We start from the raw sequence: 15,971 nt of genomic DNA, 5'->3' as shown, positions 1-15,971 counted from the left end.
ACATTTGACCACATTTATACCAGTTACCAACTGACTTGTTTCCATACCAATACATAACACAATTAACACATACCGACCTAACCATATTAGGCATACCATATTTCAATCATGCACATTTATTCAAGACTTTTCCAAAACATACCATGTCTTGGCCATATTAAGATCGATATAACATATACCAACTTTGGCTATTTCTAAACATGCATCAAATTGACCATATTAACCATAACCAACAAGATATCAATAGTACCTTAAGTAGCTCAAATTCAAAGTAACATTTCATGCCATAATTATCAATCAAAATGACATATATATACCAAACTCATCAATTAAACATTAGACATACCTTAACCAAGATATCAAAATCTACCGATATAATTGCTGGATAGTGTGATAGATCTCCGACGAGCTTCCAACCCGATCGAGCTTTTGATAATCTATAAAGTAAGGGATAAACAACTACGTAAGCAATGAATGCTTAGTAAGCTCGTAAAAACTTTAAACATAATATTCCAATCCAATAATAAACTTTATATGATAAATATAAAACTATACCAATGCCTCAAGATTTATCAACTACAAAACCACTAACTTATAAATGAGTAAGTCTATCAACATCATATATATATCAATTCCTAACATAATAAGATTTTATAAAACATTTTACACCATCATTAAAATTTTCATAAAACTACGAATCACTTCCTTTACTTACTTTCCATTCCATTTACTGAACACAAACTTAAATAACAACATCAATTAACTAATTAATATATTTATTCATAACATAGGTAAGTTCAACCATAACATACGTAATTTCTCATATATAAGGACATTATTCAATATCAATCATAGTACCGTTTTATTTAATTACCCCTATTAACATGATTCGGACGGTTACACAGATCTAACCAACACACCAGTTTGGCACTCAGTGCCTCATCGGATAAATCCGAAGGAATAACTGCGCCCAGCGTTATATACATTGACAACCAGTGTCTCATCGGTTAAACCGAAGTAAATTAGCACCCAGTGCCTCATCGACTCGAAGTCGAAGAAATCCCTGAACTCTTCCTATCCTATGGCATGCCATCTATATCTGACTTAACTTGATATAGTTAATAGGGTTCCAATTAACTTTCCAAATAAAAAAAAAATCCAATTATCATATTTGCACATTATCACATTTACACAATCTCAACTGATGAATTCATTTATGTTCAGGTCAATATTCAATAAATAACAAATCTTTCAAATTCATTAAACAATTTACCTTATTGAGATTTTCCATACGAAGAACGACTTACGAATATGAGTACATTGTCAGTCCAACCAAACACACCAGATGCTCACAAGAGCCAATCCCTCCAACACACCAAATTACGACCGTACTCTATCCCGCGTTCAATCCAATCCAAGTAATCAAATTCAATATTATATCTCAAATTAGCATTAATTATCAATAATTAAAAAAATAAATATACAAGTTGTACCATATTAATCTACTTAAAAATTCATATTGATGTTAAATTCTAACCGTACGAACTTACCTAACTAAATTGCAAAAATGTCAAAGTATAGGGGCATTTTGGTAAATTTTATATTCTCCTTGATTTTCCACTCGATCTTGATCTGAATTAATAATTTCATTCAATTTATTAATTTAAACAATAAAACAATTTATTTTATGAAATTTAGTTTTTACATTTTTACAAAATTTCCTTAACATTTTACTTTTATTCAATTTAGTCTCTAAGCCTTAAAAATGAAAATTAACCATTTTAATGCAAACCCATGCTAGCCGAATATTCATGGAATTCATTACAGCCCATTTTATAATAATTTCACAACAAACCCTTGTATTTTTACTATTTCAACAATTTAGTCCCTATCAAAATTACTTGATAAAATACTTTTAAATAACAACTAATATATCAAATTCATCATTTAACATCTAAAATCACAAGGTTCGTCAATGGAAACATTCAACATTTTTAACAATTTCAAAATCGAAGATATGGGCTAGTTGGACCTAGTTGCAACGATATCAAAAACATAAAAATTATTAAAAAAACGGGGCTAAAATCACATACCAATTTAGCTTGTGAAGTTGGCAAAAATTGAAGGTATAAAAATGGCTTCCTTCCCTTAGCCATTCATTGAAGAAGACCAAAATTAAAAGATAATGATAGCTTTTAATTTAATTTAATTTAATTTAATTATCAAATTACCATTTTGCCCTAGGTTAAATAAATAAATAAAACACCAAATTCATGTCCATATTTGTCTATCACATAAATATGTGGCATAATTACCATTTTGCCCTAGGTTAAATAAATAAATAAAACACCAAATTCATGTCCATATTTGTCTATCACATAAATATGTGGCATAATTACCATCAAAGGAAGGTTTAATTTCACATTTGGTCCTTCAATTTAATTAAATTCTAACTAAATAAAATTATTTCCAATTTAATCCCAAACTAATTAGGACTAAAACAATTAATCCAAAAGCTAGTGGATTCAATCATAACACCACCGCTTGGAAACTTTGACCATGGTTTAATTACCATTTAAGTCTCTTTTCCTTTGTTCAATTAACCATTTAATCACTCAAATTACATAGTGATTAAATTTTACATCTTTACAATTTAGTTTTTTAATTAATTAACTAGCGAAACGTTAAAATTTTTTAACGAAACTTTAATAACACCTTAATGACACTCCATAAATATTTATAAAAATATTTACGGCTTAGTTTATAAAAATGAGGTCTCGATACCTCATTTTCTAGAACAACTTGACCTTAGGGTCTTACCACTTGAACTTAATTAATCATTCGAATAGAATAAACTATCATATCAAAAATATTTTTAAAACCATATTTGACTTGTAAATATTAAATAATAATATTTACGAACTTACTCGTCGGATTTGGTGACCCCAAAATCACTGTTTCTGACATCACTGAAAAACGGGCATCCCCACCATTTGTAGCAGCTGACCAGCTGGATTGTGAGGCTGTTTTGAGAGTGCCATTATGTTGGCATTTCCCTTTTTATACACCACCTCAAAATCGTAGCCTAACATTTTGGCTACCCACTTTTACTGAAATGGTGTGATGATCTACTGCTCAGAGAGGAATCTCAAGCTTTGGTGGTTAATTTTTATGCGGAATGTAACAACCTATTTTTCGGTGACTTTGAAAATGATGGTTTCAAAACCCCATTTTCAATGATTGATTCATATTTACGAGGTTAGTATAAACTTTAATTAGAATTTTTTTATTTAATTCTGTTAGTTGGATAATTAATTAATGTACAAGTGTAATGACCCTAAAGTCAGTGGTGTAAAAAAATGATGTATTAGGACCTTGTTCCCATAAACCAAGTCTGTAAATATTTTTATTAAATATTTATAGAGTTATTATATAGGTTAATTGAATTTTGGATAAGTAATTTTACTAAATTAATGATTAATTAAAGTACAAGGACTAAATTATAAAATATGGTAAATATCAATCATTATGGATATTTAATTAATTGGAGGACCAAATGAACAAATAGACTATTTTTAAATGGCCAAACAGTGGTGGATGACCGATGTACTCCACTAATTTTGTTAATTTAGATTAGTGATTAATTAATTAAGCTTTAGTTAATAAATTATGATTAATTAATTTTAATTAAATTATATAAGTGGAAAATAAAAGAAATATGTTAAGCTCCATCATATTTTTCAGTTTTATTCACCATAGCTGAAAGTTTAAGAGAAAAATAAGGGTGCAGGGTTTCAAGCTTTAGTCTTTTAATTGGTAAGCCAGTTCAAGTTTTTATTATTATAATTTTTACATTTTGAGGTCTTGAGAGTTTGATTTAGATAACTTGTGTACCAATTTATAAAATTGTTAGAGTCTACAAATGATTCCATTGATGAATGCTTGAAGTTTTAGTGTTAAATAGTTAGATTTGATGCGTAGATATGAAAAATGACTAATTTGTAAAATGAAAATTGTTAATATTAAAATTGATATGAGATTTCGATAATTATAAATAATGGAGAGTTATAGAAGGATGAAATTGAAATCAGATTGAAAAACGAAGGTTATATGTGAAAGATATGGCTATTTCGGTTTTAGGGACTAAACTGAATAAAATACAAAACTAGAGGAAATATTTGATAAATGAAATTGAACTGATACATGACTATATTATGCTGTTAAATAATTTTTGGTATTGATAATTGAATTAAATTATGATATAGGTCGGGATTTAAACCAGTAGGAGATAATCACAGAAAAAGGAAAAAATGCAAATTGGTCCTTAACACCTTGTTTGCTTGTTGTTTTTTCAGGTAAGTTAATATGGAACTTACTATTTTATTTTATATTATGTTTGAATTGTATAATTATACTAATAAAATTATATATATGTGTAATTTTAGTGATTTTGGCTTCTAAAGGGCTAAACAGTAAAGTATGAATTATACGACAATTACGAATCAATACGAAGTATAGAATGGTAAATATGATGATATGGATTATACGATATGTATAAAATATTATAGAGAGATTGAATTGGTACGGAAGTGGTATTAAAGCTATTGTGAACTTAGTAAACGATTGGGATATGAATGGCATGCCATTAAGGTTTTAAAAGGAAAACGAGTGTTGTGATCAGGGATTAATTCAATGACTTGAGATCCAAAATATGTTACGAATTTTCTGAAGCTAGTGTTAGCAATCCTGATCCAAAACTAGTGTTAGTAGCCTGAATATGTCAGCTTGTATAAACAAATGAGTGTTGTGATTGGGGATCAATTTGATGACTTGAGATCTAACATATGTTGCGGATCTTTTGAAGCTAGTGTTAGCAGCATCGAACAAGCTAGTGTTAGCAACCCTAATTCAAAGCTAGTGTTAGTAGCCTGATAATGACAATATATGTAATCAAATCAATCCCAAGTATCCGAGTTCAATTTACTTCAATTCTTCGAGCGAAAGACAAAAATAGAAATGGTACTATATGAAAACGAAATGGTTGGATTGAAGTTAAATGTAAGTTGAAAAGGAACTAGTTGGTTTATGTCATATGATGGAATGTTAAATGTTTATATAATTGTATTATAAGTTCGTGACTTGTAATTAGACTAACCCATTTGATATATTTGTTGAAATGCTTATGAAAGTGTAAAGTTTCCAAATATGTCATGTTAGATATCAATCTATTACAATTGTATAAATTGTTATAATGTCAAGGTAAGTTAAGTAAATTTCATATGGACTTACTAAGCATTCAGAATGCTTACTTATTTTTTTCTTTTTCTTTGTAGACTGTCGGTTTACGGAATGCGTCGATTGGATCACCTTGAAGCTCACACTATCCAATCATCTATTGGTAGACTTTTGACCGTTTTAAGTCCGATTATGTGACATGTACATAGGTGTTTACATTTGTTAAGTTGGTATGTTAACATAAAATGAATCTAACTAATGTTTGATGTTGAAAGAGCTATTACTTATATGTATGTATATAAATATGTATGTTTTAGTAAGGTGTTAAGACTTTAGGAGTGGTAATTAAGTGGATGTTGAATGTTAAATGGTATGTTTAATGGTGATATAGAATGGTTAAGTGTGTGGTCGAATGGTTTGAGTTGGTATAAATTGAATTGAAATGATTTGGTGCCAAATTAGGCATATTGGATTGATTGATTTGGCAATGGTTATATGCAATGTTTGGAATGTAATTTGGTGTATCTTTTATGCAGGTTATGTTGTGCATTTATGCACCAAATCAAGTTTTTGGAGATTTGGCTTGAAATAGGTGCTAACTGGCCCAATTTTTACCAAATACAAAGTCCACGTTGAGACAAGCAACTCTCCCCGTCGTAACGTCAGCCGACAGAATGTGACATCCCAACATTGGGAGGCTAGACGTCACAAGGAAACATTCTGTTTGGTGGCGTCATGACACGGAGAAAGTGACGTTACGACATCAACCCAAAATTTTCAAAACTTTGCAATTTGGTTCTATTCCATGCTCGGATCAACAAAATAGCTTTCATAAGCTCGATTAAGGCACAAGTTTAGTTGTGAGTCATATTATAAATATGTTTAAGTCGTACATTTTTTTTTGATATATTGATAGTATTTTTTTACAAAATTTGCTCAAGAAACAATTGTAACATCCCATAAGTCGAACCTGACAATTGGGTTGGACAAGAGGTGTTACACGGAAATGGCGACCAATCAGGTGAGGTGCCACTTCTTGACAACCATGAGCACTGCCAACATTTCCTTCTCATGGATGGACAATATTTGTTGCCTCACCCCAAGTGCCTTGCTAAAGAAAGCAATGGGATGCCCTTGTTGTTGAAGGACAATTCCCATTTCCAAACTGCTTGCATCCGTGTCAACATAAAATTCAAGTTGGAAGTTACGTAAAAGAAGAACTGAAGCAGTCCTTAGTGCACCTTTTAAAGTTTGGAAAGCTTCCTCAGCTGCCATTGACTAGAGCCACTTATTTTTCTTGAGTAGATCAGTTAGGGGAACAATAGTGCCATAGTGTTGGATTTGGTGCCCTAAGTGTAGTATATTCATTTGTAAGCTTGTAATTTTTTTGAATAGATTGGTTAATAAAATAAATTCATTAATTACATTAATATACTTTGTATGATTGTCCTTATATGGTTTTTGCACGCAAAGTAAAATGGAAGCGAATGTTGCTCATTGGTTGTCTAATGTTTAAACTAATACTAAACGATATTACGTGATCAGATTGTAATATGAAAAGATAACTTATATTAGTAGACGAACCTAAACATGTCCTTAGTATAATTGAAAATGAGCAGATCGATTGAAAGACTAATATGACATCTATCAAGTCCAATTGAGGAGATGTTTTCTCTTAGGGATCGAAGCGGATGACTCCCGGAAGATAGAGACATAGATGTGATTGACTGGCCTGACAACACATCGGACTTGACCCAAGATGAATAGATCATGATTTCGTTTATGGATTTATTCACTTGTGACATTCATAGTGTGACATACCTAAATCTTGAGTGGATGACAGACTTTGTATTTTTGACTCGTACATTTTGATGTAAGTAAAAGCCTGAGTTCGAATAGATAAGGAATCGAAAACGGGTGCGTTAGGTGTACGACTTCTGCAGTATGTAGCGTCATTCACAATAATGGAATTCATAGCCCGAGTCATGGGTAAATGATATCTTCTCATTGGAATTACATAGTTGATGAAAAGTAACCATGGCTATGGGTCAATTGTCTTTGTGATGAATAACTTGATTACTATTTGATAGTAATTGACTTTTTATGAAAGAAGACGTAATGGTTACCAAGAGATAAAATAGAATCATATTGGGAGAACATATATTATCCCAAAGAGATTAAGGATATCCTTTGAGGGTAAAACACTTATGACAAGTCATTGGATAATCAAGTTACTTTAGTAATGGTATGTCGTTGGGGAGAGCTCAGTCACGATACTATAGCGGAATGTGTTCATGACTAAATGAGTTTCTAATTAATAGGTGAAAAGTTGGAACTTAATTATAAATCATTTGAGCCTCAATTGCCTATATCCAATCGGTCCCTCTACTAGCTCGTTGAAACTAGGAAATAAATTGCATATTAAATCAAAAGAACAGAAATGAAAGGAAATGGTGAAAATGGGGAAATGAAAAACATTTGGAAATGATTATGGTTTTTTTCAAAATGGAAATGGAAAAATAGAATCATTTGGAAATAAATGTGGTTTTCTTTTAAATGAAAAAGAAAATGAAAAATGAAAAAGACCTGGAAAATGAATTTATGTTTTTCAAATTAAATGAAGTTCAAAATGGAAATAAATCATTTGGTAATAATGAATCGTTGAATACGTAAATATTAAATATATTTTCTCATAGAATTTTTACAAGAAAGTCATCATGATTTTAACGGAATTATAATTAGGTTAAGAAAATTATCTAATTGGAAATATATTGAAGTTTATTTTGGGAAATAGAAAAATAAATAGGTTTTAATTGCAATCTTACAGTGTCAATTGTAATATTTATAGTGTCTAATGGAACACCGAAGTATTCCAAGGGTCGAACCCTTATGAGTCGATGGTTAAATGATTTCTAAACTACGGACATGCAATTAAAAGAGTCTAGATGACTAAATCACAAAAAAATTATATTACGGCAAGTCATATAAAGCGTTAATTACACTAATTAACTACCTAGAAATGAAAAATGATTAAATTGTAAATTGACCTAAGTATAAAAATAAGAAATACTGCTGTAGATGACCACTTTTCTTTTCAATTCAACATTGTCATGGTTAACACGACTTTCATGCTTTGATATTGCGATACTCTCCTTCTAGGTGATGTTTTCGTTCATGTTCAGGCTACCATTGACTCCCCACAATACTTAATTAACCAGTAGGTCCCTTATGGCGCATTTGGCCAATTCGAGTCTCAAAAAGAGTATAAAACACACTAAATCACTTATTAAATCACATAATTAAAACTAGAAAAAAATATGAAAAAGACTTTTAAATTGCTCAAGAATAAGCTCGTTAAGTGTAATAGAGAGCCTCATTTAACATATTAAATTATGACAGATCAAAACCTTAGTATTATTAACTAGGATTGCAAACCCTATATCCTAGTTAGACTAGGAGTTCACTTTTCTAGTTGAAATAAACTTCTACAATTCAAGAAGGGTTTTATCTTCTCTTCCAATAAATTGATGACACCGATAGAACTATTGAAAACAACTTTAGGATATTGTTTCTCTGTCGAAAAACTAGAGAGAATTTATTCTCAACTATTAAATCTATTTTTTCGGATTAACAATTCTGTCGGTTTCTATTTGAGAAGGGAATTTTTGTTTTTACCAAAAAGAAAAAAGAAACTATTTCTAGTTCTATGTTTGATTTGAATCATTCGATCCCACACTCGAAGCAGTTCGTGGTACAAGAATAATAGAGAAGATCATTTGGTTGAAAGCCGAGAATGACAAAGATATGCCTATTCGAAAACACAAGTCCAAATTCAGTTTAAGGTTTATTGCTATAAATTTCACAAATTATATCGATTTTTAGAAATTTTATTTTTCGCTGTAAAAGAAAACCATTTTTGAACCAAATTTTTTCCAATAATTGGTATTAGAGCACCAAGTTATGCTATATTTATAGTATAAATCGAGACTAGAATTCTCTCTCTTCTTCATGTATGATTATATTTGATAATATATGACATTCTTGTAATTGTATCATGTTTAAAGGAATGTATGTGAATAAATGCATATAATTATTTTATTATTATGGATGATAAAGTAATTTTGCTAAATTGTGATATCTAGAAATATATTTGTAAGTTTTTAATTTATTGGACATGTATATTTTAGACCGTGGACTAACATATTCACACAGGGTTTTATTTTATTATTTATTTAGATTAAAATATGTGAGCTAGAAACGAATATTAGAATTTTGTAATATTTTTCCTGATGAACCTAGAGAATCGAGATGTATTCAAACCGATTGAGACAATACAAACCCAACCTAGCCAAATCGACAAGTGATTGATGATGGTTCAATAGCAGAAGGTTGTTTGTGGTTCAAAGGTGGCCGATGGAAGTCCGACGGTGGTTTGGAGGTGGTCTAATGGTTGCTAATAGTGGTGGTTCAGTGGCGGCCTAGTGGTGGTCGATGACACGAAAACAACGATGGAAAGATGACGACTATGGAAACGTGAACCATTACCGCAATAGGAGTCCGTGGTGGCTAAATTGAAGACCCAAAGTATGCTTTGGTATGTATTTTGTAATTTTTCAAAAGAAATATTTATATTTATATGAATGCGAATGTATGTTCATGCATATATGATATAATCATGCCATATAGACTAGGGAAGAATGCTATATGTACTTGTCATGCATATATTGATAATTCATGATTGAAATAGGACATTAAAAACCTTGTATTTTTTTAAATATTGAGTGGGAAAAGGTATTTAAACAAAACTTACAGTCTCCATTAATGGTCTTTTGTGATGGCATGACAATTTAACTACCCCACGGTAGGATTGTTATGTGGATCTCACTGATGATATTTCCTAAAAGTAAGTAAAACTCTCTTGTGATCGTATAATAGTTGGACCGGCCTTCGTGGTAGGTACTATCATATGATATTTTAAGAAGTTTTATCTTCAAAGAGGACAACTAGTCACAACATGCTACTCAGTGAGATTGTCCCAGGATAACTCATTTGTGGTGCATAATGCAATAGTTGTTAAGTTGATGGTTATACACTCAAGATCTCCTAGTTAAGTAACTCTCCACAAAGCTCTACTTAAATTAGAAGGATGGTCAAATGTTACACAATTATTAGTATGTGTGAATGCCTAAAGAATTAGGTTCATATACTAATTGGATGGAAATCAATGTTCTTATTAGTTGATCATGATAGCCCCATGGTAGCTTGATTCAATAGGTGTAGCAATTACCGTTGCAACGACTTACAAATGTTTTCAAGGTTTGATGTAAGACGTATGCATCATCTTAATACATATCGTAATATTGTAAAATGTTCTCAAACATTTTCTTAATACAAATATGTTAATATATGAATGTTTTATTTTCATTTCGAAAATGACACCAATTCCCTTATCGAACATACTCACTGAAAACAAACTGAACGAAAATAACTACAAGGGATGGAAAAGGAGCTTGATGATTGTCTTGAGCTATGAGAAACTTAAAACAATTCTTGATAATAAGTGCCCTCTGACCACTCGAGCTAAGGAAACGCTGAGAGGATTCTGATGAGATAGTTCGTTGCTATATGTTGGTAAGTGTGACCAACACCTTATATAAGGAGTTGGACAACTGTAAGACTGCCAAAGCGATTTTGGATAAGCTAAAAGACATGTTCGGAGGCCAAGCTACCTTGGCTCGACAATCTTCTATAACTAGCTTGATGAATGCCTAGAAAAAACCTGATACTCCAATCAAAGATCATATGATAACTCTTATGGGATACTTTGTCGAGGTCGTTAACAATGAGACCAATTTGGACCAGAACACTCGAATTGAGATGGTGTTCAAAAGCTTATCTAAGGACTTTGTCAGCTTTCGAGTTGCATATAACCTTGGCAACAAGAACTTAATGCTTGCACAACTCATGAAGGAGTTACAATCCTATGAGTTGATATTAAATGGCGGTTAATTATTTTGAAGAGCAGAAGCAAATATAGTTGTAGCTTCTTCCTCAAAAAGAAAGGGAAAACGAGCTAAAAAATGCAAGGCTAAGGTCTGTGGGCCACCACAAGTGGAAATGAAGAGAACCAGAAAGCCTAAAGACTTATCTAAGTCTAAATGCTTTATCTGCGGTAAGAAAGGGCATTTCAAGGCCAACTATAAAGAGTGGAAGGAATATCTAACCACCAAAGGCAAAGGTATGAAACTTTTTATGATAGAAGCTTGTTTAGTGGAGGACTCAATAGACCACTGAGTCATTGATTCGGGAGCCTTAAATCATGTTTGTGTTTCTCTACAAGGGTTCGATGAGACAAAAGATCTTAGAGATAAGAGTTTATCGTTGTGGACCGGAACTGGGACAACTGTGGCAGCCGAAGTAGTGGGAGATGTATATATCTATTTTGATAATTTTAGGAAGATTATTTTAAAAGACGTTTTTTATGTACAAAGTTTCAAAAGAAACTTAGTTTTAGTTGTAGGTTTATATAAAGACGGCTTGATCGTGACTTTTAATAATAGAATTGCAATATTTAGAAATCGCAATCTTACCTATAATGGATGGATGCCAAATAATCTCTATTTTATCAAATAAAAATGTACACACTGCTTGAGGTTGAAATAACGAATAAAAGACTTAAAAATTCTCACTCTAATGAGGTGTACCTTTGGCATTAGAGACTTGATCATATTTACAAAGAAAGAATAACTAGACTTGTGAAAGATGACATCTTAAGTTTGCTTAAAGAAGTTGATCTTCCATAATGTGAATCTTGCTTGGAAGGTAAGATGACTAAGTGATCTTTTAATGCAAAAAGAATGAGGGTTGTAAAACTCGTAGAACTTGTGCACACTGGCGTATGTGGTCCCATGAGTGTCAGTGCAAGAGGTGGTTATGAGTATTTTGTAACCTTTATTGATGATTATTCCAGATATGAGTATGTAGACCTTATGCACTGCAAGAGTGAAACCTTTAATAAATTCAAAGAGTTTCGTGCGAAAGTGATGAACAATTAGATTTACCCATAAAGACACTTTAGTCTGATTGAGGTAGAAAATATTTATCTAGGGTTTTTAGGGTGAAGGAAAATTTTACACCAAGTACGTGTTTGTATTATTGATTAAGTTTTAATTTTAAATAAGAATTTTGATATTAAAATATCTCACATATTCAAATTTAACAAAAAATTATAATAGTATTATAAATGGAGCTTCAATTTTCAAATTAGACTAATAGAGGGATTAAATTATTAGAAACTAAATTTCTAAAGTCTAAAAACTACAGGGATTGAATGATTATTTAAACCAACTTTCCTTTATTATAAAAAATACAGGGGTTGGGTGAATGTAAATGGATTGGAATTCCAACAACCAACAACCCACAACCGATTGTCTTCCACAGGCCCATTTTTCATTTCATCCAAATCCCACTGCAACGGTGAGAGTGAGAGAGTGAAAGAGAAAGCTTAGGTTCCACGCTGCTAAATTATAAGCGAAAATGGTGAATTTCATGCTGAAGATCTCTGCCGACCTCGAAAACCTCACTAACCTCCAGCCTCAGGGCGGCTGTGACGATCCTTCCTTTCCCTATCTCTTCAAGGTCTCCCTCTCTTTCTGTTTCTTCGCCTGCTTTTTAACTTTGATTTTCTTCCTTTGAACTCAGCTGCAGCTGATGTATTATTCTTATTGTTGCTTGAATCCTGAACGTTCTCCGTTTAATTCTTTGTTTCACTTCGTATTTCAGATTTTTGAGTCGATTTTTTTTCTGTTATTGAATTTTAGCCTGTTTTGGGGAATAAAAGCTTATAGATATGGGCAATCCATCATTTTAGCTGAATTTGAATTTATTTTAGCTACTTGTTTTGGCCTTATTTATATCAACTGCGAATAGACGTGCATTGACTTTATCTATCCATTTTTTTATTTCGAATCGATTTCTTGTTTCATTTATGTGTTTTCAACATCATTCTTCGGTCTTTTTCAAAAAATATCGTTTTTAGATGGCTATGCAATTGAAATTTCTTTGATTCCTTTCATGATTTTGTTGGAATGTCTTCTTCTTAAGTATTCGGATCCGATTTCGTTTTTTTGGATTTTAGTATTAACTTTTTCTTGTTCTTTTTTCATCTATGTACTTAAAAGTTAGCAGCATCTCTCATCTTCTCTTGTTTCTTTATATCCTTGCTTGTCAAGGTCTTATTTCACTAATATTTGAAATCTTGGATTTGCAGCTGAAATGTGGGAGGTGTGGAGAGTTGAGTCAGAAGGAAACATGTGTGAGTTTGGGCGATACTGTTCCTCTTCTACAAGGCAAGGGAACCACCAATCTTGTTCAGAAGGTAATATTATATGCTTGTGTTGCCAGTAAATGCATTAGCTTCAGTTGAAATTCATTAGGATCTGTTGAATTTATGTTTGTTTGTTTGCTGAGAGCGTAGGGGTGACAACAGAGACAAATTCTAGTTCTTATAAGTAATACTCTGAGTTCTACTTAGTGAATTTCTTTTAAAATGCTCATTCAAGTTGAATCTAACCTCTCACTTGGGCTGCACATGGTAATACTGGTTTTGGTTTAGCAGAAAGGAAACCCGCTGATAAATATTAGAGGGTAGCATTTCATAGCCAACAGTTACCCCAATCATATTATTGGTTTTGAGATTCCCTATCCTGTGTTCTGTAATTAGGAAAGCTTTATTAGATAGACCTGCCTTGCATTTTATGCCATTCAGATATCTAATGTAGATAATTTATGTGTTTAACTTGTATAGAATGAGACTTTTGCATTTTTTATGGCATTACTTGTAGTTACTTCAGTTCCAGAAGTTCAATTTGCTATACTGGGCTTCTCCTTTTTTCATCCACCTAGCTCTTAACTTCTAATGATTAATGGTATGTGTTGCCTTTTCTTTCTTTCTCTAGTGCAAATTTTGTATGAGGGAAGGAACTGTAACAATGATCCCGGGCAAAGGTCGACCACTGACTCAGGAAGATTGTGAAGGCGGAAAATTTGCACCTTTGATGCTTTTTGACTGCAGGGGTTACGAGCCTGTAGGGTTTGTATTTGGCGTTGGCTGGAAGGTTGAATCTGTAAGTTTTTGTTCTTCTTCTTCCACCCTAGATGGTTTTTTTTCGGACACAGCTAATCATAGCAAGGGCTTTGGGATGTAATGTCATGTTAGTTATCAATTTTCCAGTTCCAAGCATACTAAGTACATCTTCTTTGCCTTTAAAGACCATAATAACCAGATTCATAGATGTAAAACATCGGGATTAATCACTATATAGAAGTCGCATGTCCTGAATCTTTGATGAATTTCCTAACCAAGAAGCACATATTGGATTTTCTCCACCCACTTCCAAAAGTGTATAATAACTTATCTTGCTCCCAAGCTAAGGTCGATTTAAACCATGTCTCCAATGGAATGAAATGGGCAAGGCTTGCTAGAAATTTACAGTTTATATTGCACTTTTGTGCAAATTTGTAGGTGATACTCTCGTAATTGCATTATCATACTGACAAGCAGTAGTCACAGTTACGTGTTGCCATTCCCTTTTTTATATATTTGGCCAATGTCAAGATGTGTTCTCATGTTAACTTACTGTAATTTCTTTGTGTAGCTGGAAGGAACTAAATTTGAAGGTATTGACTTATCTGGAGATGACTTCTCTGAATATGATGAGAAGGGAGAGTGCCCTGTGATGATATCCAACCTCCGTTCTACTTTTGAACCGGTGAAGTAGAGTAATACTGCACACTGTTTTAGTAAATAAAAACTAACAGGTCACCAAGAATGAGGTAGAAACCATTGACCGGAATACATGTTGGCATTAAGCTATTATATCCTAAGGCGGTCTGATGTGAAACATTACAGTTTGGTGCATGTCCATGGATACACTGGCAATGGTTTTACTGATTAGTGAATCACGTTATGTTTGTACTTTTATGGTTTTCTCAGTTTTCATAATGATTACACTAGGTGCAATCACTCTTCGGCTTGGATGAAAAGAAATAGGTCGTTTTCTCTGTATTAAATATTTTTGTTTCTCATGTTCTAGAACCAGTTGTTTTAAGACTCGGAAAAGCTTTATGATTCTTGCTATTCAGATAAAGAACTGAAATACATATCAGATCTGGTCTGCTTGGTTTTTTTCCGTTTCGGCAATCCTCTTTGGAAACTAGCTATATCAGGTATGCAAGGCTGTTCAGTATATTTGCTAATGCATCTAATAAATATCAGGTATAGTGAGAGATTGCATTTTGCTGGAAGGAAAGGATATTAACAGACGACTCTTCTGTGGATAATTACGTCTAATGGATCGAAATAGAGAATAATTTGTGAGTTGGTGTTTATCGTGACATTTGATATTAAAGCTGGTTTTGGGAAACTAGTGATGTGCCACTATCAACTGTGAGTTCTTGTTATCTTAAGATATACGAGTCCAAACCATCTTTGAACTTTTGAGGTGTTCTTTTTTTCTATATAAAAGTGCTGAGTTAAAAATTTTTTTGAATTGATGAGAATTTTTTTTTCATCACATTACTAAATTTATATTTAAAAATGATTATAATTTAATTTACTGTTAATTTTAAAATTAAGTTATTACTTGAATAAAATTGTAAGCATAAAATATAGAAGTTACAATTTAAATTGCAATTATAAAAAATTTGTGTTGATTGTATTGATGTAAAATAGAATT

General features: G+C 32.1%; 1 protein-coding gene across 1 annotated transcript; it reads left to right on the top strand.

Annotated features, from left to right (window-relative positions):
• Positions 1–12,627: 12,627 nt before the first annotated feature.
• Positions 12,628–15,401, top strand: LOC105773633 (uncharacterized). The gene is made up of 4 exons (XM_012595671.2): positions 12,628–12,873; positions 13,505–13,612; positions 14,193–14,360; positions 14,892–15,401. Exons 1-4 carry the CDS (start codon positions 12,772–12,774, stop codon positions 15,012–15,014), a joined length of 501 nt encoding a protein of 166 aa, XP_012451125.1. The 5' UTR covers positions 12,628–12,771; the 3' UTR covers positions 15,015–15,401.
• Positions 15,402–15,971: the final 570 nt, after the last annotated feature.

Source organism: Gossypium raimondii, chromosome 6 (genome assembly GCF_025698545.1).
Source record: "Gossypium raimondii isolate GPD5lz chromosome 6, ASM2569854v1, whole genome shotgun sequence".
Classification (NCBI taxonomy): Eukaryota; Viridiplantae; Streptophyta; class Magnoliopsida; order Malvales; family Malvaceae; genus Gossypium; species Gossypium raimondii.
This window is presented reverse-complemented; position numbering and strand designations above follow the sequence as displayed.

Excerpts from the sequence above, each read along its gene's own strand:
- LOC105773633 (XM_012595671.2), top strand. The coding sequence starts at position 12,772 with ATGGTGAATTTCATGCTGAAGATCTCTGCCGACCTCGAAAACCTCACT. Across the intron at positions 12,874-13,504 it reads CCTTTCCCTATCTCTTCAAG|CTGAAATGTGGGAGGTGTGG; the intron begins GTCTCCCTCTCT and ends TTGGATTTGCAG. Across the intron at positions 13,613-14,192 it reads CCACCAATCTTGTTCAGAAG|TGCAAATTTTGTATGAGGGA; the intron begins GTAATATTATAT and ends TTCTTTCTCTAG.